The 17151-nt window shown below is 33.6% G+C and overlaps 1 protein-coding gene across 1 annotated transcript in view; it reads left to right on the top strand.

Annotated features, from left to right (window-relative positions):
• The first annotated feature begins 574 nt into the window (after positions 1-574).
• The window catches only part of LOC127707507 (MAM and LDL-receptor class A domain-containing protein 1-like), a 30394-nt gene continuing 13817 nt past the window's right edge, over positions 575-17151 (top strand). The window contains exons 1-5 of the mRNA XM_052212085.1: positions 575-920; positions 2717-2848; positions 5490-5834; positions 14427-14567; positions 15574-15915. Of these exons, the coding sequence (XP_052068045.1) occupies positions 587-920; positions 2717-2848; positions 5490-5834; positions 14427-14567; positions 15574-15915 (1294 nt within the window). The 5' untranslated portion in view covers positions 575-586. The remainder of the gene's footprint in view (positions 921-2716; positions 2849-5489; positions 5835-14426; positions 14568-15573; positions 15916-17151) is intronic.

Genomic DNA, 17151 nt, shown 5'->3' with positions numbered 1-17151 from the left:
GGGAAATCAATGTAATTCATTGCAACCAATGTAATGATAGATTTTATTCATTTCAATGACATGTTGACTGTCTTCTCCTCTGTGACAAGTTTGTCATATTTCTGAGCTGTGTTGGTCAAGAGAAGTTTTAAGAAAAAAATTTAGGGAGTAATTGTGATGTGTATTGAACTTCTGCTAATGTGTAAACAACGAATGGTAACGTCATGTGACCATCCCAATTCTGTTTTCCATGTTCCAGTTTATCAAAATAAAACAGTTCTAAATGTTTCAAAAACTTATGATATCAACCATACCGCTCATGATACGTTTGTTTTTTTGAAATTTCACAAAATCACAAATTCACGATTTCCTAACGGGTTTTCTTCCGCGGGGAATTATTTTTCTGCGCAGCGACACCTGTTTATGGCTTTCTCAGAAAATATCTCCACTTGATTCTCGGATAATAAATCCGTGGTTTTAACGGAGAAATTAGGAATTTATATTCTAAGATAGTATTAGATTAGTATGGTAGATATTTGTGAACAGTTTACATATTGTTAATGCAGACTTCATAGTATCATATATTTTTTCAGCAAATGGTCAATATATGTATACAGAATCTAGCAGTGAATCGATATCTAATGACGAAAGTGATCTGTTTACTGGTGTGATAGTACGGAGTCCAAAGCAGTGTTTGACGTTTTGGTATCATATGTATGGGAGTGATATCAAAACTTTGAAAGTATTTCAGCTGAATCGTGAACATACCATTGAACTGTGGAGCAAATCATACAACCAAGGAAACAAATGGTATTTTCAGTCGCTGGCATTGAAAGATATAGGACCTTATGAAATTAATTTTAAAGCTATTCGTGGTGATGGGGACAAAAGTGACATTGCTATTGACGACATTTTAATAACTAACACTGTCTGTAAGAAAGGTAAGCATGGGAAGATACAAGTACCTTGCGACGCAATATGAATGCAATTGAAAGTGTATTATCCAATGTTAGTTCTATATAGCCCGATAGTTCTGTTTTCAGTCCGGTTTTACGACAGGAAAACCAGAAAAGTTGACTGAAGTATCGAAATACTGTCAACCGCCAGGCAGTAATATTCATGCTGCGAAAAGGACCGCTTGGATGTCCGCGATGTATTAATCTGCTAACACGTCAAGAAAGGAAGGGTTAAGTTTTATGCTTTCTACACATTTAAGAATTGTAGTCACATTTCTTTGTGGGTGTGTGGTTGGCCTGTTATAATGCACGATTCTGTCCCCTATTTAATATTGATTGTTTCCCTCTTTGATTAATCCAGAGGCAGTCCATATATCCAGCCTTTATCTCGGTTGATCCACTCTGCACTACTCACTTAATGGATTATTTGTGGACTTTTTAAGACAAGCAACAAGTATTTGATCAATTTTGCAATAAGTTAAACTAATTTCTATTATCTTTAAATGATTTTTTTTTTTGGAAGGGGGAGGGGGGGACATGCAAAAACCAGCTCGTCCTCGGTAGAGTATGCCAAAAAGAAAAACATAAATAATGTTTAATAAATAAAAAGACATTAAAATCCTTTCAAAAATAAAGTTTTGGCATTTTTTGTAACATAACATATTTAACTAATTATCATTAATAACAGTAACTCGTTTACGATTTGAAGCGAACCTTTCTTAAATTGTCCGTGTATAAGTTTAGAACTTATCAAGCAACTAACTCCCTCGGGCAAAGTTAACCTTAGATGGATTTTGATATTATTGTTTTGTGACTGAAGCGAGGTGTAATAATGTCCATCGGACGTGTCACAGTACTATATCATCATCAAGATCAAGATCAAGATGAGGTCTATTTTTATCATAAAGCTCTTCAACTATTGCGGTTCTTATACATCCTTGGCATCACATTTGTAAAGTGTTTTGAAATATAAGTGTTGTCATAATCCCTTTCATTGTATGCACGAGGTTTCCAGTTTAGCTCCTCGAAAAAAGAGGATTTTATTTCATTATTACCGCATAATTGTACAAAAAATCTACATGTGCCACTTTGCTATTAAATGCATCTTACTGTTTATAAGCGGCCGATCCATTTGTATTTTTTAGTTGTACAAAAAGTTGTGTTTTTATACTTAACATATACATTGTAGACATTTTTATTTTTTTATATTTTTTTCTTGATTAAATTCTTATGTATTACCTAAGTTGATATAGGTCTGTTTGAAAATATTTTGAAAAATCATTTGTTACAAAAATTATATAAATCGGTGGTAGGTTTTTGTTTATACACATATGGAAATGTCGGATAAATAATCGAAAACATTTCATCTGAATTGCATGTGCAGGCATAAAATAAGGTAAGCGTGATCGGGTTGCAAGTTCCTTCAAAAATTAACTTGCTCTCAATGAAATTCTACGCGGTCTTTCCGTAGTCTACATAGATGAGCTTGTCCTGTATTAAATCTGCTTGCCATGTGTAAGGAGGAGACATACCCTTTCTATTTCCACTCTTTATGTGAAATGACTCCACTTGCATATTTGATTGTTATTTAAGAGGGTGATAAAATTGCTGTAAAGAGTCATTTGTCATTCGGATGAAAAGTAAACAACATAGTACATAAGGCTCTGAAATTATATATCTCACAATTATTCAAAGAATCCTTCAACAATGAATAAAACCCATATGCATTCTAGTAGGCTTTTGAAGACCAGTGTTGGCTAACACCAATATTTCAACTTCAGATATTGACTGTAACTTTGAAACAGGACAATGCGGATGGAAAACGGAGGAAACTGCCTATAAATGGACAAATTGGCATGACAGAACACCTTCTGATTATACTGGACCTGATGTTGATCACACTCTTGGTACCAGTAAGTACATGAAATGATCGGTTGAATTGTTATATAAAATGAAAACACCTGTTTAAGTTATATATATGAATATGATGATGCGATGGATGTAAACGACACAAGACGGTAATCTAATGATCAGTAAAAGCAGTGTCTAAATAATGTATCGTTATATATTTTTGATTGGTGATTTCTTTACGCCGCATCTGCACAAAAAGGCTAAATCGCGGCGGGAGCGAATTCATATAAAAACGTATCGTTATAGATATACTTGACAAATACAGGAGGAATTATTTCTAACCTCTCTTCAAATCTACAAGGAATTGTCAGTAGAAACGTTCTATATCGGTCCGTAAAACAGATCTCCTGAAAACTTTAGAACAGTTTCTCATAGAAGCGCTTCTACCCTATTACAGTTTTGGATAGTTCTAACCTAGACCCGTTTTTAACATTTCGCACTTACAACAGATTCTAAAAGTTCTACCCTAGACCATATCATAACAGTTGTATCTCTAGAATATGTTAGTACAGCTCTTATTTATTCATTAAGTTTATTCAGTTTGGAAGTGGCGGGGGTATCATTTTGTTAGCTTTGCCCTCATCACCTCCTGTTGTCATTTAGAACAATTCTTCCTCAGAACAGTTTCTCACAGTTCTACCCAAGTACAGATTTGGACAGTTCAATCATTGAACTGATTCCGACAGTAATACGTACCCTGTAGAGATTTTGGCAGTTATATTCAAAAATTGATTTTGACAGTTCTACTGTTGAAATGATTCTGAAAAATCTACCCTAGAAATGATTCAGACAGTTTTACCGTAGAAATAATTCCGACGAATAGGGTAGAACTGTCCTGAGATTATTCTTACAATTCTAAAAGAAGTTATAACTGATCCCAAATGTATCCCACATCCTAACAGTTGTATCTCTAGAATAGGTTAGTACAGCTCTTATTTATTCCATGACACTTTTACCATAGAAATAATTTCCACGAATAGGGTAGAACTGTCCTGAGATTATTCTGACAGTTCTAAACAGAGGTTATATCTGTTCCCAAACATCGTTTAAAGTACCATAATAAGTTATCTTCTTCTAGTTCTTAGCACACGTGCATGTGGTGTTTACATAAACATGTATTCAGATTTAAATTAGATACATGTCTCTGTAATCTTTAGGATAAAAAAAATATTCCACCATTGAAATCGCGTGCTGTATATTTTTCCACTCAGTTTAATTCAAAAACATGCATTTTGATAGAAATACATGTGGATGTATATAATAGTGTATAGCTGAATTAAACTGCACCCTAATAATGCAAAAAAACAAAATACATTTAGAGGTAAACATTTATATAGACTTTTACAATTCTCTAATCGGCGCGTTTTCTTTTTAAATAAACTATTGAATAAAGTAAACAGAGAGACTTTTACAATTCTCTAATCGGCGCGTTTTTTTTTTTTTTTTAAATACACTATCTATACTACTAAAATAACCAGGTCCAATTTGTTAGCCGGCATGACGTAAAAACGACGAATCAAAGAATTCAACTTTATATATAACTAATACGGGACAATGGTGTTGATTAAAAAATACACCATTCCAGGCCCTTTTGTTTTCCACATAAATAAAATTACCACTAATTAACAAATTCCGGGTCGAATCCGATACCGATACCAATAGTATATGTCACCTGTTACCTGTTACTTAATCTGTACGTTCCGCCTTTGTCAGGCGCACCACCAAACGGTGTACTAGGGATTTGCTATATACACGGGTCATAATCACACATGAACTTCGTCATTATACAGGGATTGACACTACTAAATTCAATAATTGTCACATGTAGTTTCCAGTTGTAGTAATAAAATAAGGACGGGTTCACACAGAAAAATTTTGAAAGCAGAGAAATCTGTGCACCTTATAAGCAGCATGACTTTTATCAGATGACAATGCTAAAAATCCAGGCTAAAATAAGGCGTACAATGTAGGTACGTTAATTCAGTCAGGGACCGGCATGTCGCGGGTGAGTTCTAGTTGAATATAATCAACAGAGTCTAGCAATCATTTCTCATCAACACCATTTTTTTACTTACAAATCATTAAAATATGGATTGGGACCAACACACGAATATATTGCGCGATTCAGCTGAAAATTTCAATACGATTTCCTTACAATCTCGATTAGTTGACTTACAATAGGTGCATACAAGAACATGTTAACATATCATAACTTAATATATCTAAAAACCCGTGATCTGGTTGCTATATTGTAAATTGTCGCTCAATCATCACTTCATTTTACCTTAATCCCTTAATCAACTGCAGCAATCAAATGATTAATGTTTTGTAACATAAACTCCTTTTGTAATCGTATACCTTAATTCACCTTTGACACAATCAAGTAGACTTAAACAACATGTTCAAACGCCCTTTTAGTTCACAAGTAGAACGTTTTACATACAATTACTTGCTCAAAGAGGCACTCTATCTAGAACTTAAAAAACAAAAAGACCGCCACATTATGAAACGAATTTGTCAACTTGAAAGATTCCACGAATTTTTACACTTTCTTCGAACTAAAAATTCGGACTATCGTCTTCCAATTTGTGTATGTGTTTTTGTCTTAATTGTTCACTTACGGTTATATGATTTGATCTACAGGTGCTGGAGGGTACATTTACCTCGAGGCTTCACGAATATCGATAGGACGGATGTCAAATTTAACAAGTGAAACTGTATATCCTGATGGTGATGCCTGTTTTACCTTCTGGTATTATATGTATGGAAGGGATATGGGCACGTTAAATGTTTATTTTGATTTCGAAAACGTTTCAACAATTGCTTGGTCTAAATCGAGAAATATTGCGAAGAGATGGTTATTGGCTTCTTTAAACATGTATTCATCTAAACCATACAAGATTGTATTTGAAGGTATTCGTGGAGAGGATTCAAAGGGTGATATAGCATTGGATGATATTGCACTGCTTCCTGGATTATGTGAAGAAGGTAATAGTAAATTAGCATGGTTATTTTTGGACAATTGTTTTGAAGCAGAAATCACACTTATTACCCCGTTGATCAGTATTTTTTTTCCATCTGCAGCTAGTAAAATTTTATCTCAATATTTTCTATATCTGTTCCAAGAAAAAAAAATGAATCAAAAGAAACGTCCAGGTCGATTATGTCATAGAACATAGAATACACTGTATGATCATTACACACGGGTGTAAGGGGATATCGACTAATTTTCTTTTTTATCAAAATAAACGTTGTTTTCTTATCGGTTGATACTCTCAAAAAGCTATACCGTCAAAGTATTAAGTATTAATCATCTTTGTAAAAACTTTGATTTATGAAATTCAATGTCATTATTATGGTGTTATCTATTTTTAACGTATGATTCTTTTGTTTTGAAAGATTAAAAAAACATTCGTTACTGACTGCCTTTATAAACGACTATATCAAATTTTCTTATTGAAAATCTCACACTTATCAGTTAATCCAGAAAGACTGCAAAAGTTTGATTGAATAGTAAAATGGTACAAGTGCCAAGATATCCTATTATTCAGTGGGTGTGGGTTATTTGCAAAGCACAAATAATGATATTAAATCAAATCCCACTTACGTTCAGAGAAACATGCTCTCTGTGCGCAAAATGATTGTTGCACTAAGTCTTTGAGGCATCAGCAATTAATCTTTTGCGAGGCATAGTGTATGACCTGACCTTATATGTAATTTTTTTAATTTGCGGTCGTAATTTTTCCCAAATACTTATTTTAAACTCACCAACAGACTCATTTATTATCATAAGAAAGAATACGTAATTAAAGTCAAAATATATGTTATTGGGGAAGTAAGATAATGGCTTCTGTCGGATACCAACCCATAAACAAAGGGTATTTGGGTAACTGTAAATTAGATGCAAATTCAAAATGCAAATCAAATGATAAAAATAAAATAGATAATGAAAATTCAAAATTCAAATAAAAACTAAAACGAAATGAAATTTTGAAATAATAATGTGCCTGGCAACAGATGTCCGAAATCAACATGTGAAACTACGTTTGAGGTGGAAATGTATACGTATATTGCATATATAAAGCCTATAAAGTCCTACCTAATGATGACCACTGCTAAAAGACTGTCATTACATCATTTATTGGTACATTATAACTGTCAATCCGTTATCACTCGTCAGAGGGACATCATACTATGGTTAATTGTGTTTAAAGAAACTAGCGAAGAGTTGTAAATTCAGAAGCCGTGAAAGGATTTACATATATATGTTGGAGTTACAGACAAGCAGAAATGTGTTAAATAAAACATTAAACAGCAGTATCCAAAAACAAAAAGAGGAGGGAAGGGTGGGTTTTCATTAATTATGCCTACAATAAACTCAACAATCTGACCTTAGATATATTCAGCTACTTCCTAAAGATCGTGCATTCAGATTACTGCGAGGTGTGCTACATCTGTTACAATTTATATGCCGTGTAATCTTATGAAGACATATGCGTGAAATTGACCTATGCATGAACTGTTGCAACCCTTGCCTTCCTCTGATAACGCGATTTAACGGTCAAGCCCTTTAAATGTATAATAAAAGTATTGTTAGTATGTATGAAGTTCAGCTATACAAACTCGCGTTGCAGGATCTCAGTACTGACGGGTTCAAGTCTAAACCTACTGATTGCAGTGGTGCTTTATACATAATGTGACGAGAAACGTTTTTGCTGGTGACCTAAACATTTTCAACAACGATTAGCTGCGAACTGTGTTAATCAAAAAGCTTAAATATCGTGCACCTAAATCCATAAATTTGAAATACAACTTTCAATACAAGTGGTCATGGATCAGTCGAAGATCAAGCAAGGCAAAGGGCTAAACGTGAAAACGAAGACGTAGATACTCTTTCTGAAAGGGTTTAGGGAGTGAAGTCATTGATCCAAATTGATATTAAACATGTTAATGGGTCTATAGCTATGAAGACTCATTCTACATCTATGTTCAAAGACCTATATGTTGCTCAACACTAGTCAAACATCATGACCACCATACCAACTATGTTTTTTGTCTCCAAAGAGAAAGCCCCAAACTGCGTAGTTTTTGTTTGTCAATCATATTACATACACTGCTTGATAAAGTAATCAGGTATTGACAATTCATTTGGAAATTCAACATATGCTCCCACCACAACAATTATCAAGGACTAAAGCTTGAACAAACATAGGTCTGTCCTTTGTCCCTATTGATGTACAACGTTCATAGTCGTGAATATATAGGAATCGAAACAGTTGAAGAGCTATATGACCAACAAGGACCTACAAAAATAGCCAAATCCATCTCAGGTCAACTTTGCCTGAAGGGGTTGAAACCTTAGTTTATTTATAATATAAAAAATCATAAACGGACACTTTTAGAAATTTACTTCAAAATTTTGTCTGCATCGATAATGCCGAAATGTCCTCTTTTTATTCAAAATACTGAGACGTCAGAAGATTTTTTTTTTAATCTCAGGATGGTTTGTATAACAAGAATATGTGCCCACAGTAACTAAAACAGACTATTTTTGTACAAAATGACTACAACACATTTTCTGCATCAATTTAAAGTGAAAATATTTCCTCTTTTTATTCAAACTACTGAGACGTCACTAAAAATAAGTAGTTTTTATATCTCAGGATGGTTTGTATAACAAAAAGATTTCCCCAGATCATCTAACAGTGACCATATTTGTACTTTATAATGAAATTATAATGATGGTATCATAAATCGGTAAATATGACTGCCAAAATCATGAAATTCGAAAAGGTTCAAAAGTGCTTCAGAAAATTATACAACACCTTATATATCCTGACACTATACAACTTTCGTTTTAATATTTCCCCGAAATTAAAATATTAAATCCACGGCAAACAAAGTAAATTATGAAGAAAAATCACTTAAGCAGTGTTGTTAATATCTCGTCATATACATTCATGTTTCCATTCCATTGGATAACCTTTAAATCTGCCTTCAAATATTTTTAGACTTATATGATTTTTTTTCTTATCTGCGCAGTATCGTCTATTCTAGACGATCCGGTACATATTAAATTTGCTGGTTGGTCCTTTTTATAGACTTCTATATATATATATAAGTGCCTATAAATAGCAACAAATAACATACGAATCTATTTGAGTGTGGATTAATCAGAACAAAGATTAATTCAATTACACAAATGAAATGATAAATTGCCTAACAATGTAATTTTAACAAACTATTGAGTATGTTAATATTAGAATGTTTAAAATATTTACAACGCGATCGATAAAAAATAAACGCAATATTTCGCTAGACAAACTAGCTTTATCAAGCGTGCATCTATCCAGGTGAAATCGGATGTAGATAAGAAACTTTTGCAGCTCATTGTACATAAATTTAGCTGTCTTGTAAAGAATTCAAAATTTGGATGAAGTTCAAGATTATTTACAAAATTGGTGATTGAAGTTTGCAACGTCCAATGTTTAATATTACAGGATAAAAAGGACGATGATGTGTACTAAATTATTCTTTATCTTTCTTGTATCTTTTCTCGTCTTTTTCATTAAGACCATCAGGTTCTAAAGTGTGGAGCTGGTGGATTCAAAAGTTTTCTCTTCTCCTTCTCGCCGTGGTGTCCAACTCGGTATTGACTTCTATGATTTGGAAAGTAACATTATCAAAATGATGTTTCTTTGAGCGAAGATGTCTTGTGAGAGGACAGTTTTTGTTGGTATTGTACCATGAACGATGGTTATTAAGCCGAATATTAAATTTATTCATTGTTTCCCCCACATACTGAATGCCACAAGTATTACATGTTAATACATAAATTGAGTTCTCCGTTCTACAGTTGGAATTTGAGTAGATGGAATAACTTTGTTTTGTAAAGGAGCTGATGAAAGAACTACTTGTATTGACAGCTTTACAACATAAGCAATTCCTTCTACCACATTGTTTGCAGCAACCGGGAGGTGGAGTAGGTTGCTTTGTTAATACAGCTGTCGCTAATTTGTCACGAATGTTTTAGGTCTTCTGAAGGCCATGACTGGTGGTGAGGAAAATACCTTTTTTAAATTGGAGTCATTTTCTACAATTTTCCAATGCTTTTGAACAATGGATGACACATTTTTAAAATCAGGATGGTAAGTGAGTACAAGAGGTGTTCTGTTGACCTTTATTTTTATCCTTGTACTCCAGAAGTTCATGACGACTAGTGTTGTTTGCTCTTTCGAAAGCTGTATCAATGATGTTGTTATTGTATCCTCGAACAACTAGATGTTTACGTAGTTGTCCAAGTCTAGCATTTTGCATATTTTCGGTTGAGCATATTCTCTTGATTCGCAATGCCTGACTGAATGGGATACACCGGGACCAGTGATTAGGATGGCAACTTTTAGGAGAAAGAAATTGATGTTTGTCCGGTTTTTTTTTCGTATGAAGGTCCGTTACAATGGTTCCGTTCTGGATATAACTAGTAGTATCAAGGAAGTTTATTTTCTCCATAGATGTTTCGTGTGTAAATTTAATTGATTGGTGGAAAGAGTTACAGTGTTGTAGAAATTTATTCAGATGGTCTTGTGAATCTGTCCATTTGAAATCAATATCGTCAATAAAACGAAACCATGATAATGGCTGGTATGGAGCACTGGCAAAGAGGTGTTTTTCAAGTTGGCCCATAAATATGTTGGCTTATGATGGGGCCATTTTTGTGCCCATACTAGTGCCGTCTATCTAGAGATAGTGTTTGTCATTGAAAGAGAAGTTGTTGTTCTCCAGTACTAGTTTTAGAAGTGTAACAAGGCACTCAGTTGGAGGATTTTTGTCACTACGAGTGTTCCATACCTCTTCACACGCTGCTATTCCTTTGTCTTGTGGAATGTTGGTATATAAAGAAGACACGTCCATAGATGCGAGTATAGTATTGTCAGGTAGAGGATTAAGGCTTTCCATTTTCTTTAAATAATCTGTCGTATCCTGAATGTAAGACATGTAAGAGGGTAGTTATTTAACATGAGGTCTTAAGTAATGGTCTACAAATTCGGATATTTTTTCAGTTGGGTGACTATTCGCTGATACAATAGGTCGACCTGGATTGCCAGTTTTGTGTATTTCAGGCAACATATAGAATCTTCCAGCCTGTGCTTCGTTCTCAAGAGGTCGAAGATAGTCAAAGGTGTCATTATCGATATGCTTTTGGTCGCACATCTCTTGAAGGATGGTGTTGATCTTTCGAATGGTAGTTTGTGTTAGATCTGTGGTTAATTGTTTGTAAAAATTGGAGATTGACAGTTGACGATTCTCCTCTGCTATGTAATCTGTAACATTCTAATATTTACATACTCAATAGTGTGTTAAAATTACATTGTTAGGCAATTTATATATATATATATAAGTGACGACTCTACAACAGACTTTATCCATCGGATCACCAGCAGTGATGGTGATACAAGGCTGAAAATACATTCTGTATATATATATATATATATATATATATATATATAAGTCTAAATTGAAAACAACGTTCAAACCTATGATTGCGTTAGATAAAAACCGCAATTTTTATACGTGTGCATGCAAAACAATTTCTTGGTAGAGGGGTCTAAATACAGCAAACAACATTTTCCAAAAGACCAAAAAAGTGAAAAGTATAGTTAAACAAAATGCATTTGACTAACAGGTCGAACAACGGATGTTCTTAAACCCTGCTGTATTCATATTCGAAGGCATTGTATTTTTTATCACGATTTCCTTCATAGATGCTTTCTGCTGACAAGGAAGCTGTTGAACCAGGTTTCAAGTGGTAAAGTTGAAGTTATTTCATCGAAAGTTTAATAGAGGAATACACGAGATTGTTTACCGTTATGGAATATCTGTGTCACAAATGACCACTGAAATGTTCCAATTATCGTAGCAACACTCCAGTTTTCTTTTCCTCGATTTTGTTAAGAAAGTAAATCTTAACATTTGGATTATGTGTATCTCATATAGATTTTCTCTATCTAGAAGGGTTGAACAGACAATACTTGCAATTCATCCCGGTTTTCTGTTTTAATCCAAGATGGTTATATTCGTTTTCAAGCGTAATTCTCAATTTGGATCTAATGGCCTGGTAGTTTATGGGAAAATGTTATCAGACGACAACAGCTGTTGACCCAAATTTTTACTTTATTAAGTAAGGCCCTCACATATGAACATTTTACATAATCTGAAGCCTTGATTTAGTATATCAGTAAAGATTAATCATTTTTTAAGTTAGATTTCATATTAAGTTAGTTTTTCTTGTGTCTTTTCTTTTCTTCATTAGTCACTGAATATTTTGTTAGAAAATGAAAGACGCAAATCTTAGTCAACACAACGTAGACTGCAATGCATGAGTATTGGATTTTGACGTATTCTTTAAATTTTCAAAGTGTCTAAAACAGTGAAACCCTTTTGAATTGTTGGAATTTATGCTTTATGCATTGCATTCGCAAATTATACTAGTCGAAAACGAACTGAAATAAAACACATTGGTTCTTTTGATTTGAACTTGATGCATGAATACTGAGTAACACATATCAACAGCTTTTATTATGATATTGTTTTTGTATGCCGAAGAACAAGTTAAAAGAGAAAATAAGCTTAAATATCTATGCCACACAAAGAGAACCAGATACGCGTATATTGAATCGACATTAAAAACCGTCTAAAACAATATTGCATGCAAGTTCCAACTGTTAGTAGATAACGCCAAAGATTGGCCTAAAACAGGTTATACCTCTGTTTTCTAAAGATTGGATGATATTTTGCATATAAACTTGTTGTTTGTCTTTGAAGATCGATACGTCAGAACTAGCTCATTTAGAGGTTTTTCGACGTTAAGTAGGCCCAGATGATGGCACAAGATATGTACTTTTTATAGAAATTTGTGCATGTTGTTTATCAGCATATACTTTATTTCGTGAGGTATAATTCATATTGCCAATGTGAGACATTCATGTTTAAGGCAATCAAAAATAAACACCAGAAATTTAAATGATATTGAGGTGTTTGATTCACAATTTTTCTAATTTCTAGTTATGCGACTTTGTCTAAAGAATTTATCGATGATATTAAATCAGGATGTTTAACAGATGCAGGAACATTAGTATGTCTAGTTTTGATTTTCCGTCGCATACACAATACAGAAGAACAAAATGACTGCGTGATGTTTATTGTCTGCCATGATAGTCCGGCGTTTTTTTAATTCTTAACTGCTAATACATATACAACATTCGACAGTAATCATCCTTTCATACACATGAAATACAATATTTTTCCACTTGTGTAACAGTGAAAGATATAATGGTTTAGTGCAGGGCAATATTTAACTTCATTTCCCCCCGAAACCATTCAGAAAAAATCAACCAATCAAATGAGCACAAACGCTTGTAAAAGATATGAATAAACTCATCATAGATACCAGGAGAAAATTGTACATACCAGACACGCTTTTCGTTTACAAAAGACTCATCAGTTACGATCGAACCAAAAAAGTTAGATAGATATAAAAAAAAAAAAAAAATGTGGTATGATTGCCAAAGAGACCAAATGACACAGAAATTAACAACTATAGGTCACCGTACGGCCTTCAAAAATGAGCAAAGCCCATACCGCATAGTCAGCTATAAAAGGCCCCGAAATAACAAATGTAAAACAATTCAAACGAGAAAACTAACGGTCTAATTTATGTACAAAAAAAAATGAACGAAAAACAAATATGTAACACATCAACAAACGACAACCACTGAATTACAGGCTCCTGACTTGGGACAGGCACATACAAAGACCATATAAAGTGAGAAGTTGAAGAGCATTCAGGACCCAAACTTCCAAAGGTTTTGCCACATACAGCCAAGATAATCTTTTCCTGTGGCAGAAAATCCTTAGTTTTTCGACAATTTCACTGTTTTGTAAACAGTTGATCTATAATTATGACCATATCACAGATAATTCGTGTCAACATTGAAGTGATGACTACTGGACTGGTAACTCCCTCCGTAGAAAACCTTCACCAGCGGTGGCATCGGCGTAATGGTTGTAATGTGTACAGATCATATATTAATGTCCAGGTGAAAAGATATCTTAGGTTTTCATGCGATCTCGAACATCTTTTTTCAAACTGTGGGTAAAAAATGTAAAACAAACGACTGAATCAAGAAAACTTGCAAACTCACCATTAAATTAAAATTAAAAAAGAAATTAAACTGTTGTTCTGCTTCTTCAATATTCATCTTTGAATACTTTGATATAAGACTAAACTTCAGTCCTCTACACAAAATGTATCGGAACACCACAATTGCGCATATATTCCACACTGGACTACTCATTGAAGTCCATGATATACCAGTGGATGGTTTCTTTAGCTCATTTACTGTGATCCAGAGCTATGAGCCGTAAATTTGAAGGTAATTTGGCAATGATAGGATTTATATTTTGATATAAATTACGTCTATGAATTTTTGATTTGGCAAAGTTAAGCTTACTCATATAGTGAAATGTCATACTAGTATTTGATCTGTCAATGACGAATAAGTTTAACAATGACATTTTTAGCTTTTAGTTTAGACTGTAACTTTGAAGGAGGACAATGTTACTGGTTAACGGATCCTGTTCCGCCATATATTTGGGAAATTTTAGCTGGATCAACCCCATCAGATGGCACTGGTCCAGATAATGATCACACTACTGAATTATGTAAGCGCTTACATTATTATCAAGCATACATTGATAGTAATCTTCTTATCAAACTTTAAAACACACGAGATCTTTTTTCTTTTCTTATTGTTAAGTTTTTAATTATCGTTTTTCATTTGAATCAATAAATGTATATTTTTCACTTGGTTCGATAAGCACGTGTTTGCAGTGATGTCGCAAATTTGAGTTATGTTATCACAAATATAAAACTTTACAACGGAATTACGATTACATGTATCCATGCATTTATATAAACAGGGATATTATATATCCATATCGTTGTTTTTGGTTGTAATACATTGAAGGCAAATACATGTAAAATGTAAAATTGTTAAATCAAAACCTTTTGCCCTATCAGATTTGTGTATCAGTGTGTAAATTATACAATATATAGTTATCAACTTATAACATTTTATTTTATAAGAATCGATATTAATATTTTGATAGAAAACTAGAAGATTTTATATATTTCTCTCATTGTAACTCTGCACTTTACTTGGATCATAATATATCATCATGTGTTTCTGCATCTTGTCTAAAGTTGCTATCTGTATAAAACCTCTTAAATACAGTCTCTGATATTAGGATGTGAGATGAGAGCATTTCATAGCTTTATAATAGTGAGGCAAAAGATACCAAAGGGATATTCAAACTCCTTAGTCGAAAACAAACTGACAATGCAATGGCAAAAAACGAAAAACGATCAAAAGACAAACAACAGTTCACAAACACAACATAGAAAACTAAAGACTGACCACTAACTCCATTAAAAACCAGGGGTGGTCTCAAGAGCTCCGGATCAGTAAATTAATCCTGCTCCACACGTGGCATTCAATGTTGTTTATCTTTTACCGATTCCTTGGTAAACATCTACCCATATGTCATTGTATAAGTAGTTGGTAGTTGGTATTAGTTCTGTGAAACTTTTGAATCAAATCAACTTGACAAAGGGTGTGGTAATAGTCGATTAAATAAATAGTTTCATTATATTTTTGCGTTCCAACAGCTGATGGACATTATATTTACCTCGAAGGATCAGATGTAGAAGAGGGAATGAAATCTGAGTTAACCAGTAAAACTATCAGTACTTATGGTGATACCTGTTTTACTTTCTGGTATCATATGTACGGAAAAGACATTGGGACATTAAATGTTTACACTGAATCAGGAAACATAACTAAAAGACAGTGGTCCCGATACGGAAATCAAGGAAACGCCTGGAATTTTGCCAATTTTGATATTTCTGAAACTGAACCGTTTAAGATTATATTTGAAGGGATTCGTGGGGACAATTTTATGAGTGATATAGCATTAGATGACACTTTACTACGTAGGCGTTCTTGTTCATGTAAGTAAGGTTAACGTCGAAAAATAGTCAGTAGAGATATTGAAAATTCTGTAGCAGTTCAAAATTCTTGTTGCAAAGTTACGGAAACCATAAAGGGACACACACAAAATAAAATTAATCCGTGATCTCGGATTCCAAATCCGTGATATCGGATTAACAATTCGTTATCAACGGATTAATATCTCGGATTCCGAATCCGTTTTCTCGAAGTAATAAACTGTTATCTCGGATTCCCAATCCGTTATCTCGGATTGACAATCCGTTATCTCAAATTCCCAATATGTTATTTCGAATTCGCAATCCGTGATCTTGGATTGATAATAATAATAAGCAAAAAACTTAACAATTGTTGATGCCTCCAACGCCGGAAAAGCAACACCTATGTGTCGCTTTTCGCGACTTTCGTCGCAGATGAGACAAAAATATGGAAAAATCAATATCTCAGGGGCAATAACTCCAAAACAATTTATTAGATTTTTTTTTAATTTTCAGGATGGATACACCTTGTCATGCTGATAATTTTTGCCTTTACACTTTAAACCTAGCTCCTATACTTTTATAAACAATGGTTGGGAAATGCAAAAAAAAAAAAATCCATGAAAATGCTCAGATAAACATAGCCAGACAGACATGTTCACCTTACAATCAGTCCATACACCAAATATAATTGACCTACTGCTTACAGTATCTGTTCATTCCATACGCCAAATATAGTTGACCTATAGCTTAAAGTATACAAAAAAAGACATAACTATAAAAACTTAACATTGACCAATGAACCACGAAAATGAGGTCAAGATCAGATGAACACTGCCAGACAAACATGTACACCTTACAATCAGTCCATACACCAAATATAATTGACCTACTGCTTACAGTATCTGAGAAATGGACATTATCATGTAACTTTAACCTTAATCACTCATCCATGAAATGAGGTCAAGGTCAGATGAATACTGCCTGACGGACATGTACACCTTGCAAGGAACCATATACTAAATATACTTATCATATTACTTATAGTAACTGGGAAATTTACATGACAAAAAAACTAAAACTTTTTTTTCAAGCAGTCGCTGAACTATCAAAAAATGAAGACAACAGACATAAGACAAACGGAAACTTCCGTAACATAAGGCATCTGCATACTAGGTATGAAGCATCCAGGTCTTCTATACCCTCTGAAATATAAAGCGTAATACAAATAGTTTACGCCGCCGCTGTCGGATTTTAATC

The sequence above is a fragment of the Mytilus californianus genome, unplaced genomic scaffold (assembly GCF_021869535.1).
Source record: "Mytilus californianus isolate M0D057914Y unplaced genomic scaffold, xbMytCali1.0.p SCAF_7, whole genome shotgun sequence".
NCBI lineage: Eukaryota > Metazoa > Mollusca > Bivalvia > Mytilida > Mytilidae > Mytilus > Mytilus californianus.
The sequence above is the reverse complement of the archived record's forward strand: the minus strand, read 5'-3'. Positions and strand labels throughout refer to the sequence as shown.